General features: G+C 33.6%; 1 protein-coding gene and 1 long non-coding RNA gene across 2 annotated transcripts; both read right to left on the reverse strand.

The window, feature by feature from the left end:
• Positions 1 to 7,609: 7,609 nt before the first annotated feature.
• LOC129751100 (uncharacterized) lies at positions 7,610 to 8,269 on the reverse strand. The gene is made up of 3 exons (XR_008738599.1): positions 7,964 to 8,269; positions 7,801 to 7,897; positions 7,610 to 7,737 (listed from the first exon to the last, which is right to left on the reverse strand). It is a non-coding gene; the product is annotated as an uncharacterized LOC129751100 (long non-coding RNA).
• Positions 8,270 to 12,256: 3,987 nt separating this feature from the next.
• LOC129751098 (astacin-like) lies at positions 12,257 to 13,648 on the reverse strand. Its single transcript, XM_055746390.1, has 5 exons — positions 13,514 to 13,648; positions 13,235 to 13,423; positions 12,727 to 13,047; positions 12,510 to 12,655; positions 12,257 to 12,448 (listed from the first exon to the last, which is right to left on the reverse strand). Exons 1-5 carry the CDS (start codon positions 13,596 to 13,598, stop codon positions 12,311 to 12,313), a joined length of 879 nt encoding a protein of 292 aa, XP_055602365.1. The 5' UTR covers positions 13,599 to 13,648; the 3' UTR covers positions 12,257 to 12,310.
• Positions 13,649 to 14,090: the final 442 nt, after the last annotated feature.

Consider the following 14,090-nt stretch of genomic DNA (forward strand, 5'->3'; position numbering starts at 1 on the left):
ATCAGTTAGGTTACATAGTGTAAAGTGTTCTCAATTTATAGTCAATTTTTCATTCCACTGTATTGTACAATCATTTTCATCTGATGATTATTATTTGTATTACCTACTTTAGTGATTTCCCTTTAGAGAGTATATTCCATTTTAAAATCAGAAATGGTATGGGAGATTACAGAGAGTAGGGTGCTGCTGATGTTATTGATACCTTTTCCTTTTGGAACGTTTCCAGTTTCCAGTGCTAGCGACGGGTTTGGATTTTATCGCAGCAATCGCTGACTTTTTAAATTTGCCATCGGTTAGCGCAAACTTTTTCGTTAAGTTTCATTCGGAGTTTGCTCAAATACGTTTTCGTGAACCTACAGGTGCGAGGTGCGGGTGTGTTGTCAGCTAGTTTTTTGTCCTATGTAATATGAGTAGAAATGATGATATTGAATTGTAAATTCCAATTGATTCGTTCCATTATTTTCTTATATTGGTAACATAAAGTGAATGATTTTGATGATGATAGTATTAAAATGTACATATCTTCAAATGTAGGTTTTCAGAAGTATATTCCGTAACCGCTGTCATAGACATGAGTATATTTATCATACCTTTGTTTGTACTTCACTTTGTTGGATTATTTTTATCGCATAGTTCAGTCAATTTTAAAGAATGTTGCAGCAATGATTACTCGTGTCTGATATAAAGTAGGCAGTAATCATCCAATCAAGACCGGAGATTCATGATCATAAATTTGAACTGAAACTTTTTGAAACACATATTTTGTATAAAATAAAAGTTTTTTCATGTAGTATTTATTCCTTGTTCTTAGCGACACCAGATAATTGATAATTGTACAAAACTAGGTTGTCCTACTTGAACTCAAGAATTGAAATTGTTGAAAAAAAATTAATATCTTTCTGTTAAACAATGTACGGGAATCACATTTCGATATATCTGAATTTTCAGCAAAACAGAGGCAAATAATGAATATTATTTGATGGATTCGTCCCAGTTAAAAAAAAAAATAGTAGATAATTTTGAAAATAGAGCTTAGAAGTAGTAAAGCGTTAAATAAATTAACATAGGTTAATTTTCAAATGTTTCAAAAACAGCTGTTAAGCCGTTTTTTAATGTGTGTGAAATATTTAACAAAAAAAAAAATTCTTTTGCATGAATCTTCTTTGAACTAGTTTATGAATTACATAAAATTGACCGGAAAAGGGTTTTTTTAAACTTATTATTCACATTTAGGGTAACGTAACAGAAAGTATTTGTGTGAAATATATGAACGCATGGTTTCAATTTCATCTCTTAAAATATTGAAATCATTGTTTTTTGTAGTTCTAGATTTTTTTTTGCATGGTTCGGTGATGATTTGTAATAATATAAAAATTATTTATTTTAGATCAGGTGGAAATCAGTATGGATATAGGTAAGCTTCAAGTGTCTTGAGGTAAGATTGGTAAGAAGGTACGATTATTTCACTATATGTACAATAATTGCATTTAAAGAATATATTATATAAGAACGTACAAACAGTTGCCAGCTGGGCAGGTATCTACACGTATGCGGAATACCTGTCGTAGATTCTTAACTCTAAATATGTTATGAATTTTATACGGTTGCAAAACTGTTTGCTCGTTCTACAAATAAGACATACACCTACACGAAACATTTTCATTTCATGGCAGTTCACACGAAGCCATGGTGTCGGGTATGTGATGATTTGCATTGAAGATTGGCCGAACAAAAAATCTAAAGGATGCAAGTTAGCGCATACGTTGGCGAAACTGCGGTGAATCCGTGCACCCATGGTGGATTATCTACATACATACATACATACATAATCATCATTAACTAAGTAAAAAATTTAAATATCTGGAAACTGCTTACTACGTTTGATAATCTATAAATTTAGTTACAAATAAGCTAAATTTGGTTTTTATTAGAAGATTTTTGATAATACTTAACCCTTCGTTTCATAAATTTACAAATTTGCACCAATTAATTAAAACTGTTCTAAATTTCACATTTAGCTAAAAAGTCAATTTTTTTTTCGATGGGAATAATATTTCTAACTTCAAGATCACGTTCAGTTAAAAAAAATTACTTTCAGTGTTTAAAGGTACAAAAAAAACCAACTTGGATCGGAAAAATGTGGAATGTGGAAAAAGCCTTATTTTTCAAATTTTTGGCCTAGTGTAATTCATCTTGAGAATTTTTTTTTCGATTCAAAAAAAATATTTTCGTATTCCCACTAAAGTAATTCACATAATAAACAAAATTTGAGATTTTTTTTTGTTTTTTCTGTGATATAATGGGGTTGCAAATTTGCAACATCATGCAACGGTAGTACCCTGGCTAGTTATATGGGTTCCATAGTGTGTTTTCGAAACTTGCATCGTTTAAACAGTGTATTTGTTTCCCGGTGAAATTGTTTTCATTATTAATGATTTATTATCATGTTAAGGCCGTATTAAGAGGGGGGGAATGGGGGAAATTGCATCGCCCCCCCCCCCCCCCCTTGATAAAGAGGCCCCCCGAGGTGAAAAAAAAAGTTTTGCTCTAAACCGTTATCAAAACTAGAAAAATATTATTAAAAGCTCAAAATTTATCAAATGTTAAACTAGGACGGGTCCGAATGATTAACTTATTTAGGATATGTAATTCAGCGTATGTAAAACACATTATTTTGATTTTTTCCACGGTCCGTTTGTATAACAAATACATATTTTGAATACAAAAAAAAATTGTCAGCTGCCTTCATAACTTGCAAAATAAGCATACACCAATTTTCAAAAGTTCTACAATATTGAACATGATTCAAACTCAAGTACGAGGCTTTATCCAGAGAGTTTAAAAATCTAATAACAAACAACGAATACTATCTGCCAACATTCGATAACCGAGGTTTGAAGTATTGTTTTGCTTTTTTTCTTTGAGATGAACCAATGATTTGATTGAAAATTACAATGCTGATTATTTTTTACTAAAGTATGAGCCGTTTCTTATAATGAATCGACGAAAAATGTTCTTTATTTATACTATGCAACCTTTTCCTGGCAGTTCTGGAAGTGGATTTTAATTTGAAACTTTTTGTTCTTGTATTGAGTTTTATTTTTACTTCTATTTTATTCTTAAACTGATTTCAAGTTTGAACTCTAATTTAGAATCATGTTCCATATTCTAATGCTCATTCCAAAGAAATCTTTATTGTTCCTTTAATTTTGCCAACAAATGATATTTAATAGTTTAATGTAATTTGTAATTGGATAATTCCTTCAAAACTAAATTGAGACTTTGCTCTTCAATACTCAAGTTTGTTTATTAAAACTGGCATACAGCTATGGTATGATTGAGGGCTTAGAATAAGCTTGCCAGCATGCCCGGTTTTATCCGGGTTTGCCCGGATAGTTGATGCAAAATTTCGAGAAAGTCCGGTCCGGCCCGGTTGCCCGGTTGCCCGGACATCGTGAAAAAAGTCCGGATATTGCCCCTGATTTTTTCACAATTTTCACAAAGAAACCAAAAAAATATCAAAGTTTTTGAGAAAGTTTCAGCAAAATCGATTAACGGTATGAAAATTTTCAACGGTTGTTTCAAATAGTTTCGCTGATATACTTATTAAATATTTAAGTGTTCCAAAATGTTTTTGGAAGTCTGCAATTACAATAAAAAAAATATTAATTTATTTTTTTGCATTTTTCTTTGCTTTTATATATAATAACACCAAAATTTTGCCAGGTTTTTGCCAGGTTTTTGGATTTGAAAAATTGAAATCCATGTCCGGATTTTGCCAGGTTTTTTTTGAAAAAAAATCCCGGAATTGCTAGGCCCGGATGGGAGTGGAAAAAAATTCTGGCAACCTTAGTTTAGAATCTTTATCAGAACCAATTTAAATACGTTTTCGGAATTGATTTGTTCAAGGTTATGTTCAAAAAAGTTGTATATGTAAGAAGCTTTCCATTTAGCACCTTCAAGCAAACGTAAGGAATAAGTTCCTCAGTACACACCAAAAATTTTATAAATTTAAGCGTGACGGAAACGCTTAAGCACCTAATTTTTTTTTGTTCTAATCATGAAAAGATATAATTTTACATCAATTTCAATTTAAAAACACACACACATCGCTAATTCATAAAATTACACGAACTATAAAGTAGAAAAGACCTACTTTCTATAACCTAATTAATAATGGATCTAATTTTATATCACATCAAATCTAAACAACTCGCTTTATAAGGGTAAACATGTAATATTACATCACTTTGCGCCTGAAATTTAAAGCCCGAGTCAAAGAACATGTAACATTGGGTGCCAACTCGTCCAATTATTTTCAATTGTGTATATCAAAAACTGAAATTTGTTTGGCATCCCTGTTAGAAACGTCAAAATCAGCGCGAACGAATTTGTTGTGTTTTGATTCGGTTTAGTTTTTTGTCGGAATAACTCCGGCGGCAGTACCGGAGACCTATATGAAACGTTTGCGTCGTTCGGGAAAAATTTAAGCCAAGCTGCGGAAGTGCGGAGGTCAGTGACAGATTCAAAATTTTGGAGGCGAATGTAAGTTAGTGTTTGTTACAGCAATAAATATTTATTCTAATTTTAATTTTCAGACACCACATCCGAGTGTTCTTTGTAGTAATTGTGAAAGAACTCGAAAAGTTGTTCGCAATAATTGAGTTGTCAGAATTAGTCGGCTGGATAGGATTTTTCTTCCACCCCGTTTTTGGTAGGGGAAAACTGTACAAGACGCACCAGCTAAGCATAATTGCTATTTACAGCGATATCAATCATTTAAGAACCAAATTGAAAGTTGACGACGATTCAGGGATCAGATTTACGTATTATCGAAAAGAAAAAATATGATAAAAACACGATTTTGACTATATTTTAGTAAAAAACTAAAACAGCCAGAAAACAAACCGCGGGGTAGAACGCCAAAGCTAGTGGACAGAACGCACCAAACATGAAGGGTGGTAAGAAATGGAACAACGATTATACGGAATGTAATTATTGAAACATCAAATGTTTGATTACATGTTTATCGTATTTTTGTAAACTAACCATCCTTTGGCTAAAAATCATTTAGTGTTGCTAAACTCTACGAAAATTTCGCTTTTCAAAATACACTTTTTAATATCCTTATTTATAAAACGCCTTCAAGTAGGCAACAAAATTCAATTTTTTTGACTGATATGGTGATATCGTAGCAAACATGGCGGCCGATAATTTTTTTCGAGTCGAATATTGGTGCATCGTTTTAACTCGAACAAGGACGAAATTTGTTATAATTATGCATTGTTATCGTAATTTGGGAGTCAGCAAATAAAAAGAATGGCATTTTGTTTTGATATTCGGGTTTTCTCAAAAGTTAACAGCGTTCAAAATTTGAGCGTAAAACACGTGGTCTTGTGGGCATTCTGCCCCAATTTTCATCTGAACGATTTATGATAAAATTTTGTAGGAAGTTAATAAAATACAACAAAAATTTTATAGTCTTCCGAAAGTGCACATGAGTGGATAAACGATAAGCTGTAGTTTTATATGATTGCGCAGGCTGTTTTACCATAAAACCTTATATGTTACTTATGAAAAATAACAAGTTTCACGCTGATTCCATTAATTCTTCTGTTTCTAAGAACTGAAGTAGTTTTTGTGAACTTTTCACCTTTTGAATGATGAAAAAGCTTGTTTGCTACAATATAAATGAAGAAAAACATCATTTGAAGCCGTTGGTCAGTGTAAATTTGAGAAATAATGGCATCGGCCATCTTACCCCGTTTGTACAGTTGCGTTTTGTACAGTTTTACCCTATCTCTCGAGACGTGTTTCGGCGGAAATGAGCAACCTTACACGTCTACACGGCGAACGAGGTGGGATGGTTTTTCATTGCCCCGGGTGTATGCGGCTCGAGTGGCCAGCCAGCCGCTACCGGACGACGGACAGTTCTAGACCGGACTGCTCAGTTCCTCACGCCTTTCAAATCTCCGCTCAGTGGTCGTTTTCCGACATGATATTCTAAAAACTCAACATCCACTACAAAAGTAGAGGTATTTTTTTTATTTTGATTGTATTTTTTCCTCAATTGATTCATTGATTCGATCCAACAGGTTGCCTCAACAGCAGAACCATCTATAATCCGACAAGAGCTGTTCACGAAAAACGAACCATCAAATTTGGACGCAGTTTGGATGTTCAACTCGACATATTCTTCTCTGATATTGCTGCTGGCGTTAGTTTAGGGTCTTCGCAACCAAACTAACATTCGCGGGAGAAAACTGACTCGCCGCTTTTTTTCTAACGAAAAACGATGTCGTTAGTGGATCAGGATCAGCTTGGCGACAACGATTCAATTCAATTCGGACGTAACTCTATACAGTAGAAGTCGCTTAAACCAGCATCAAAATACGTACTTGGTACCACGGACCTACCACGCAGAAAAATTCTTCCGGTGAAGAGCCTAAACGGGAAAGTACGACATCCTCATGGCCCGGCGATGTTTTCTTTCGAAACTGATTTTGTGTCGGGTATTCGGTTCCGAAACCAGGGCTATTGGTAACGTGATGCTGAAAGGTAACTATATAAGACTAGTTTTGAAAATGAATAATTCATTACGTTGAATTATTTACTTCTTTAAATCACCCAAGATAACATATAAATATTTTTTAACTTATTTCAACCATCCTTAATCGCATTTGTTTAGGCAATTTTGCTCGAGAGCAGAGCTACTGATACTTCGAACTATGTGATTATTTTACTCCTGTTTTTTTTCGATTAGCTTATTATCGTAGAAAGTTAATTTTTTACTAATTTTATTAAACTTTTCATCAATAAGATAACTCTAACTTATTTTATTCTAACTAAATAACTTTAATGAATCAAACTTTCATTTTCGATTTTATTAAAAGGAGAATACGTAAACATCGCTGCTTCGAGAATAACGCTTTTAAAGTTTGACAGCTCTACAAGCCATAATTTTACTTTTTTTATCTTAATACATCGAATAGGTACCAAATATGATTCTGATAAGAGTTTACAACAAATAAACAGGCCTTCAAGTGTACTATTTCATTAAGCTTATAAGTTGGTTATATCAAATTTGAGGCATTTGCCTTTTTCAAAAATCGACACCGGACATATTTCTTGTTTCAATCATTCAAAATTCACTCTCTCCCAATGCACTTTCCAATGAACAATGGAATATCCAACTCAACCTAAAAACTTGTTAAAATTAGAAATTGAACGTTTAATTAAGTGTTACATATTTTCAGGAAAGAGAAGTTATCAGTCGAGCTGTTGTGGAATCTTTTCTACACTGAACAAAATCTGGCTATAAGGTTTATTGGGAATTTTAGTGTTTTCGCACTAAAGGAAAATCCAATACTTTTTATCAGAAGACTTATGATTGATTTTATTAGAAATTTCATTGAATGTTATGGAGAGCAAATTTAATAGGATTTATTATTTAACCTAGTGTAATGAATGGTTCCATCATTGCAATCAAATATGGTTGTAACTCCATTTCAATTTCTCATCTTTGAATAATTTAACAAATTTATCTCGATGTTCAAACATTTAATATAGCAAATCAACATTCAAAAATCGTACAAAAAATGTTATACTGCACTGCACTTTAAAAACTTTTTGTGGGTGGTTGGGCGCAGTTGCACTGCCTGGTGTATGTTGAACCTGGTGCAAAAATTCTGATTTAGTGGGTTGGGTGCTGCAGTTCCAGTGAATTAATGATGTTTCCTGGAAGAAAAATCCGCGTATTTAGTTTCGAACGAAGAAATTTTTTGAAAGAAAATTAATTACCTATGCTTGGCAGGCAAGAATGGAACCGTGCGGCTACTCGCTGAAGTCCGGATCTGTTCTGCTCCACTGCTGTCCGTCGTTTTAAGACCTGATTTACCTGTTAGGATAGATACCAAAATATTAACACTATAAATAGTTCAGCCGTTCTATTTTTGCAACTTACACTCATAAGTTTTTGGCTTATATAACCGCGATGGTATTTATGTTTGTTATGCTGCCACTCAGCTGGTAAAATCCTCCGGCGAAAAGTTACTGGCTCGAAGTACACAAACAATCGTTCTTCTATGGACTTATTTTTCCCAAACAATATTGAAACGGATTTCTTCCACGACTCATGTACGCCAAATTGTATACTAACTACAGAATGATGAAATGTATAGGATTTTTATATATGTTTTACTAGGTATAACAAGCTCCTTAAATTCATTGGATTTTCCCATATTTCGTATTGAATTTATCGTTAGCTTCTATCATAGACTGAATGATATAATTCATTGGATTGACGCTATAAATTTTAAAGCCCAATTATGTTTAATATAATTATTGGATTTTCCTATGCATTTCAATAAGTGAGTGAGGTAGACATAATTTATTGGTTTTTCTTATACTTTTTAAAGGATAATTTAGTAGCTTAAATTTGACTGTAAATAATACGATTTATTAAAATGACCCTATAAATTTCATCGCCCAATTTGGTTCAGTGTAGGTGAAGATCGCCATCCATGCCTACACTGAACAAAATCCGGCTATAAGGTTTATTGGGAATTTTAGTGCTTTCGCACTAAAGGAAAATCCAATACTTTTTATCAGTAGACAAATGATTTATTTTATAAGAATTTTCAATAAATGTTATAGAGAGCGAAATTATTACAATTTATTATTTAACCTAGTGTAATGAATGGTTCTATGGTTGCAATGAAATATGTCTGTATTTTAATTTCTATTTCTCATCTGATTTATAAATAAACAAATTTACTTCGTTAAAACATTTATTATAACAATTAAATCAAGATATTAAAAAATCTTACAAAAATAAAGTTACATTGCACTGCACTTCAAACACTTTTTGTGGGTGATGGGATGTGATTGCATGCCTGATGCATATTGATCCTGGCTGGTGCATAAATAATCCTGTTTCCGTTGGTCGGGTGCTGCAGATCTGGAGGAATGGTGTTCTTCCTGGGAATAAAAATCAGGATTTAGTTTCAAACGAATTATGTTATTTTGGAAAAATATGAATTACCTATGCATGGCGAAGAATAGAACCGTGAGTGTACTAGCTAAAGTCCGCGATCTGTATTTCTCCGCTGCTGGCCGCCATTTTAAGTCCCGTGTTTTATCTGTTAGGAGAGATATCAAATTATCAACACCAAGTCGTTCAGCCGTTCCACTTTTCTAACTTACGTTTTTAAATGTTTAGCTTTTATCAAAGCGATGGAATTTCCGTTTTCTTTGCTGCCACTCAACTGGTAAAATCTTCCGGCTAAAAAATTACTGGCCCAACACAAACAATCGTTCTTCTTGATTTATGTTCCCCAAACAGTTGAAACGAACACGCCAACATGTACACATACTTTAGAATGATGGAATTTATAGGAATTTTATATATTTTTTCCAAGGTATAACAAGCTTCTGAAATTCATTGGATTTTTCCATATTTCGTAATGGATTTATCGTTAGTTTCTATAACACACTGTATGATAAGATCTATTAGATTGACCCTATAAATGTTATAGCCCAATTTGGTTCAATAATTATTGGATTGTTCTATGCATTTCACCAAGTAAGTGAAGCAGATACAATTTATTGGATTTTGCTATATCTCTTAAAGGATAATTTAGTAGCTTAAATTTGACTGTGAATAGTGAGATTTATTGGAATGACCTTATAAATTTAATCGTCCAATTTGGTTCAGTGTAGTGCCGACAATATTTGCAATGTCAACTCCTCATGGAAGCAGTACGCGCTCAAAGAGCTACCGCAGATTTCCATAGTGCTGCCCCACGTCGAAAGGACATGATCCCGGATACCGACAGTTCACAACAAATTTCTCGAAGGATATCATCAGGACTTCGGCCCAGAGTTATTTCAGTTTACCGGAAGCCTGTTCCATCATACGATGCTTGCCGGACAATGCACCTAACAAATGTAGCAATGTGCCATGATTGGTAGCATCCGTCCAAAAAGCGTTTAGTATTTTTAAGTAACTCCTTGTGGTTCAACAGGACTGAAAAGATTATCTGTACTGCTGTAGGTACACATTGTTTTGTAGATCAGGTCGATCATTTTTGGAACATCTTTTTTCAATTTCTCAAAGCATCTGGAATTTATTTTAAAACCCGTTTGAACAACATAACAAATAGCGTATGAAAGAAAAATCTTAGATATTGTTCAACAAATATTTAAAAAAAATCTGATGTGTTACGAATTAAGCTTTGTTGAATTTATCTATTTTCTTTTTTGTTTGATTTACACCAAATACTTAACTATCAGAAAAGAATGTTTTCGGACGGCATAAATTACATACCTTTAGTTTAAGAAAACACAATAATAAAAAAGGCTTCAGCCAAGATATGCTTGAACAATCAATAAACCATTATGTAAAAACTCCTTGGGAATATACACACAAGAAGAAAACTTTGTACCTTGTCCAATAAATCACGAAGATGAAAAACAACATGTAAATCGAAATAATTATTATAACAATCACTAAACAAGCAACATGTTGAGGAATTTGAATAAATAATTAATTTTATGAATAAATTATCGGATTTATATTTATATGGTTAGAACAAATTAACATAGCTCAAACCGTGTTAAACATAAGCAAGATAAAATGTAAATAAAGTAGATCGTAACACAATTTTATTTTATAAATTCTCGTAGGTGTGCATCGATCACAAATATGGAGTTCATTTTTGAATTTTCATTCGTATGGTGAATTTAATTTTTTTTAGAAACGTCCGTGAAAAATTTGAATCGTATCGTAAAATCGAAAAAATTTCCTCATGGGCTTGCGAATGAGTATTCAAAACTGCAGATTTGTGATCGAGGCATGCTTACGAATGTTTATTTGGAAACGACATAATTTTACATCAGAAAGGATGCTCTGGTTTTGTGCATACAATATGAAACAAAATTAAATCATTGCTAATTTAATTTTAGGTGTGTCAATTGTGATGCTTCAGTTTTGTGCATCTAATTTGACATAAATTTACATTCTAATGAGTTGAAATTTAGATGTCGAAGCGTTTCTGTTTTGGAAGTTTTACACGACTGCTATTTCTATGCTATAAATTTAGGTCAAATGTGATGCTTCTGTTTTGTGCATCCAATATGACATAAATTTACACCAAAAATTTAATAGTGTGTAGGTGGTATATTATCACATAACTACTTCTAGCTAATTTCTCGAGAGCCTTTGTGGTCTAGTGGATAAGCTGGTGCGAGTCTGGTTCCGATGTGCCAGGCTGGGTTCGATTCCCCGTATCGGCGAGAAAACTTTTGGGTTCGAATCCCATAAGTGGCCGACAGGTAAAAGATGTGTTTCCTGTTATAACTGATTATATGAATGTTTAACCAGCTGCCAGCTGGCCAGGTATATACACGGATGCCGGAATACCTCTAAGTAACCTGATTGAGTCTTCCAAAATATACCTACACCAACACAATACTCCACTCCATAACAGTTCATACGAAGCCATGGGGTCGGTCCAATAATGCATGTGAGCACATACTTAGGCAGAAACTGCGGTGAATCCGTGCACCCATACATAACTACTCCCAGCTAAATTCTCAACTTTCACGGTGTCCAGAAATCTAGATTTGCGAAGTTCCTGTGCGAAAAATATGATTAGTGCAAAAGAAATTGGGAACAAGCATTTATTTCCAGTTGTCTAGTGTGAAGAACAAAAAGGTGTAACCGTTTCATGTTGTTGCAAATTTGCAACCTAAATAACCGAAATATCTGAGAATAATATTTTTTCATTATTTTTCCCTTCATGTACTCATCATTGCGCACTATTGAGAATTTTTTCGAGAAAAAAATCATGAAATGAAGGGTTAAACCATTTTTATCGATTTCGCTATTTTTGAACCCGAATATGTCGAATTTTTGACGTGGGTGTCCAAAATTAATTTTCGTCTCGCGGCTTCTATCCCGTGTAACTTTTTTGGAACAAAACGATTCGTAATGAAATTTTCAGCACTGATAGAGGAAACATTCCAAAACAAAGTACTGTCAAAACATTCCAGATCCGACAGCTAGGAGCGCTATGGTATAATAAGCACTGCGTCCAGATTTTTGATGATCCATGCTTTAGTCATTGCATACTTTAAGGCGGAAATTAATTATTTTCAAATAAATAAAATGAATCTTTCGAGACCGACTCACGGCGGATTTGAACTCATTGAGTTTTAAGGTTGATACAATAAGTGTTTATTTTCGATATGCGTGGTAAGAAAGAAATACATAAGTTAAAATCATTCAAATTAAAACACAAGAAAAGGCTCAGGGTTCGAGTACATTTCCTGACCATGACGGTAGTGGGATTCGATTGGTATTGGCACACCTGTATCTATAATTGATCTCCATTACATTGGACGCAGCAAACCCCCTTTCATTCCCAAAATCGCCTGACCAGGGTCTCTGTAAAAAAAAATTTTCAATTAAATTTATCTATTGGTTAATGGGTAATGAGAATCTCTGCCTTATTTATCAAAACCGGATAATCGTTGCTTTGTGCTCCCGCATATCGTGAGTAATGCATAACACTTCCATAGTTGTATGGTATGTTATAGGTTTGGGCATCCTCTGGTTGTAGTTTTCCAAAGTTTTCATTAAAAATTTCTTCTTCTGCAAAAGTAAAACGTTGAAGTTTTCGTTTTAAACACTGTTAAGGTTAAGAAAGGTTATGTTATCTGCACCTTGCAATTCCGGTAGCAATGCACTTCGATTGATCCAGATATAATCATCGCGGTCCGGTCGAATAAACTCATGGTAGAAACCGGCAGCATGCATCATCTCATGAACTGGAGTACCGACAGCCGCCAAGCATTGAGGAGTTTGCAGATTTATAAGATTATAAGCGTTGTCAATCTGTCGACCGATGTACGAAAAACACCCTGTATTGTTGTTCATAATGGTCACATACAGTTCATGATCATTCGTTTTTGGAACGAAACGAACGCAAGTATACCTTCTGAACATGCTCATGGCAGAGTGAATCGTATTGAGTTCCTGTTTGGCTGCAATGAAAAATTTAAAAAAATATATATTTTATCGAAAACAAAACACCATTTTTTTATGTACAATATAAATACAATTTTTCACAACAATTGTCGTTATGATATTTAAGTTTCAAACATCAAATGCTACAACAAGTTAAAAATATTCCTTTAAGTGAAAGTATGTTCTTATGAATAATGATCTTACAAAAATTTCCTGTTATTTCATAAGGTATCACTCCGCCAGGCCATATATAGGTGGTCCAGGTGTCAGGAATTGAAACTTTCTCATCCTTGGGAGGCACCAGCATTATGTCACCCTGATAGTAATGTCCCAAACCGTACTCAAACGGAAATCTTTGATCAACTTCCGAATTATACTGCGATAGTTTCCTGCCTGAAAACAGTAGAATTATGCAAAAAAAATCATCAAACAAAACTGAACTCGAAAAAAGTTTTACTATTATTTATCTGTGCCATTACTTACCAACTTCCTCACTAGGAGTGTAATAATCACTCGACCATCCACTGCAAACTACTACTCCGCACAACAACAGGATGTACTTCAACATGATTGAATGTATGACTTATGACAATATTCAATCTTTTGAATTGTTTGACTTATATACTGAAACAAGTCACTAGCTGAACTAGGTTTGAGTATCACTCGAAGCTAGTTAAGGCAGGAATCAATACTTCGCGATATGAACAATTAGGAAACAACAAGTTCGTTAAGCGACAATTAATAAACGGTAATGAATGTCATCGACGTAGGCCCTAACGACATGTTGTTAATAAGTTAAATTATTGTAGAATGATAAGAATACACATTTGACTTCATGTTATTGTGTCATTTTGACTTTCATTTTACTGCCATCACGTGCAACTTGGTTTGATTATGTCTACAGCTTCGTTACTTTCATTAGTTTAGTTTAGTTTTTGTCATACATAAAGGGTGATACGGTGAAAATTTGGTCAAGGGAAAACGCGTGTAAATCGGTGGAATCGTTTATTCAAAAAATCAAATTGAATTTCTTTTTCAAGTTTAATTAGTATAAAATTCA

This window comes from Uranotaenia lowii, chromosome 3, assembly GCF_029784155.1.
Source record: "Uranotaenia lowii strain MFRU-FL chromosome 3, ASM2978415v1, whole genome shotgun sequence".
In the NCBI taxonomy this organism is placed as follows: domain Eukaryota; kingdom Metazoa; phylum Arthropoda; class Insecta; order Diptera; family Culicidae; genus Uranotaenia; species Uranotaenia lowii.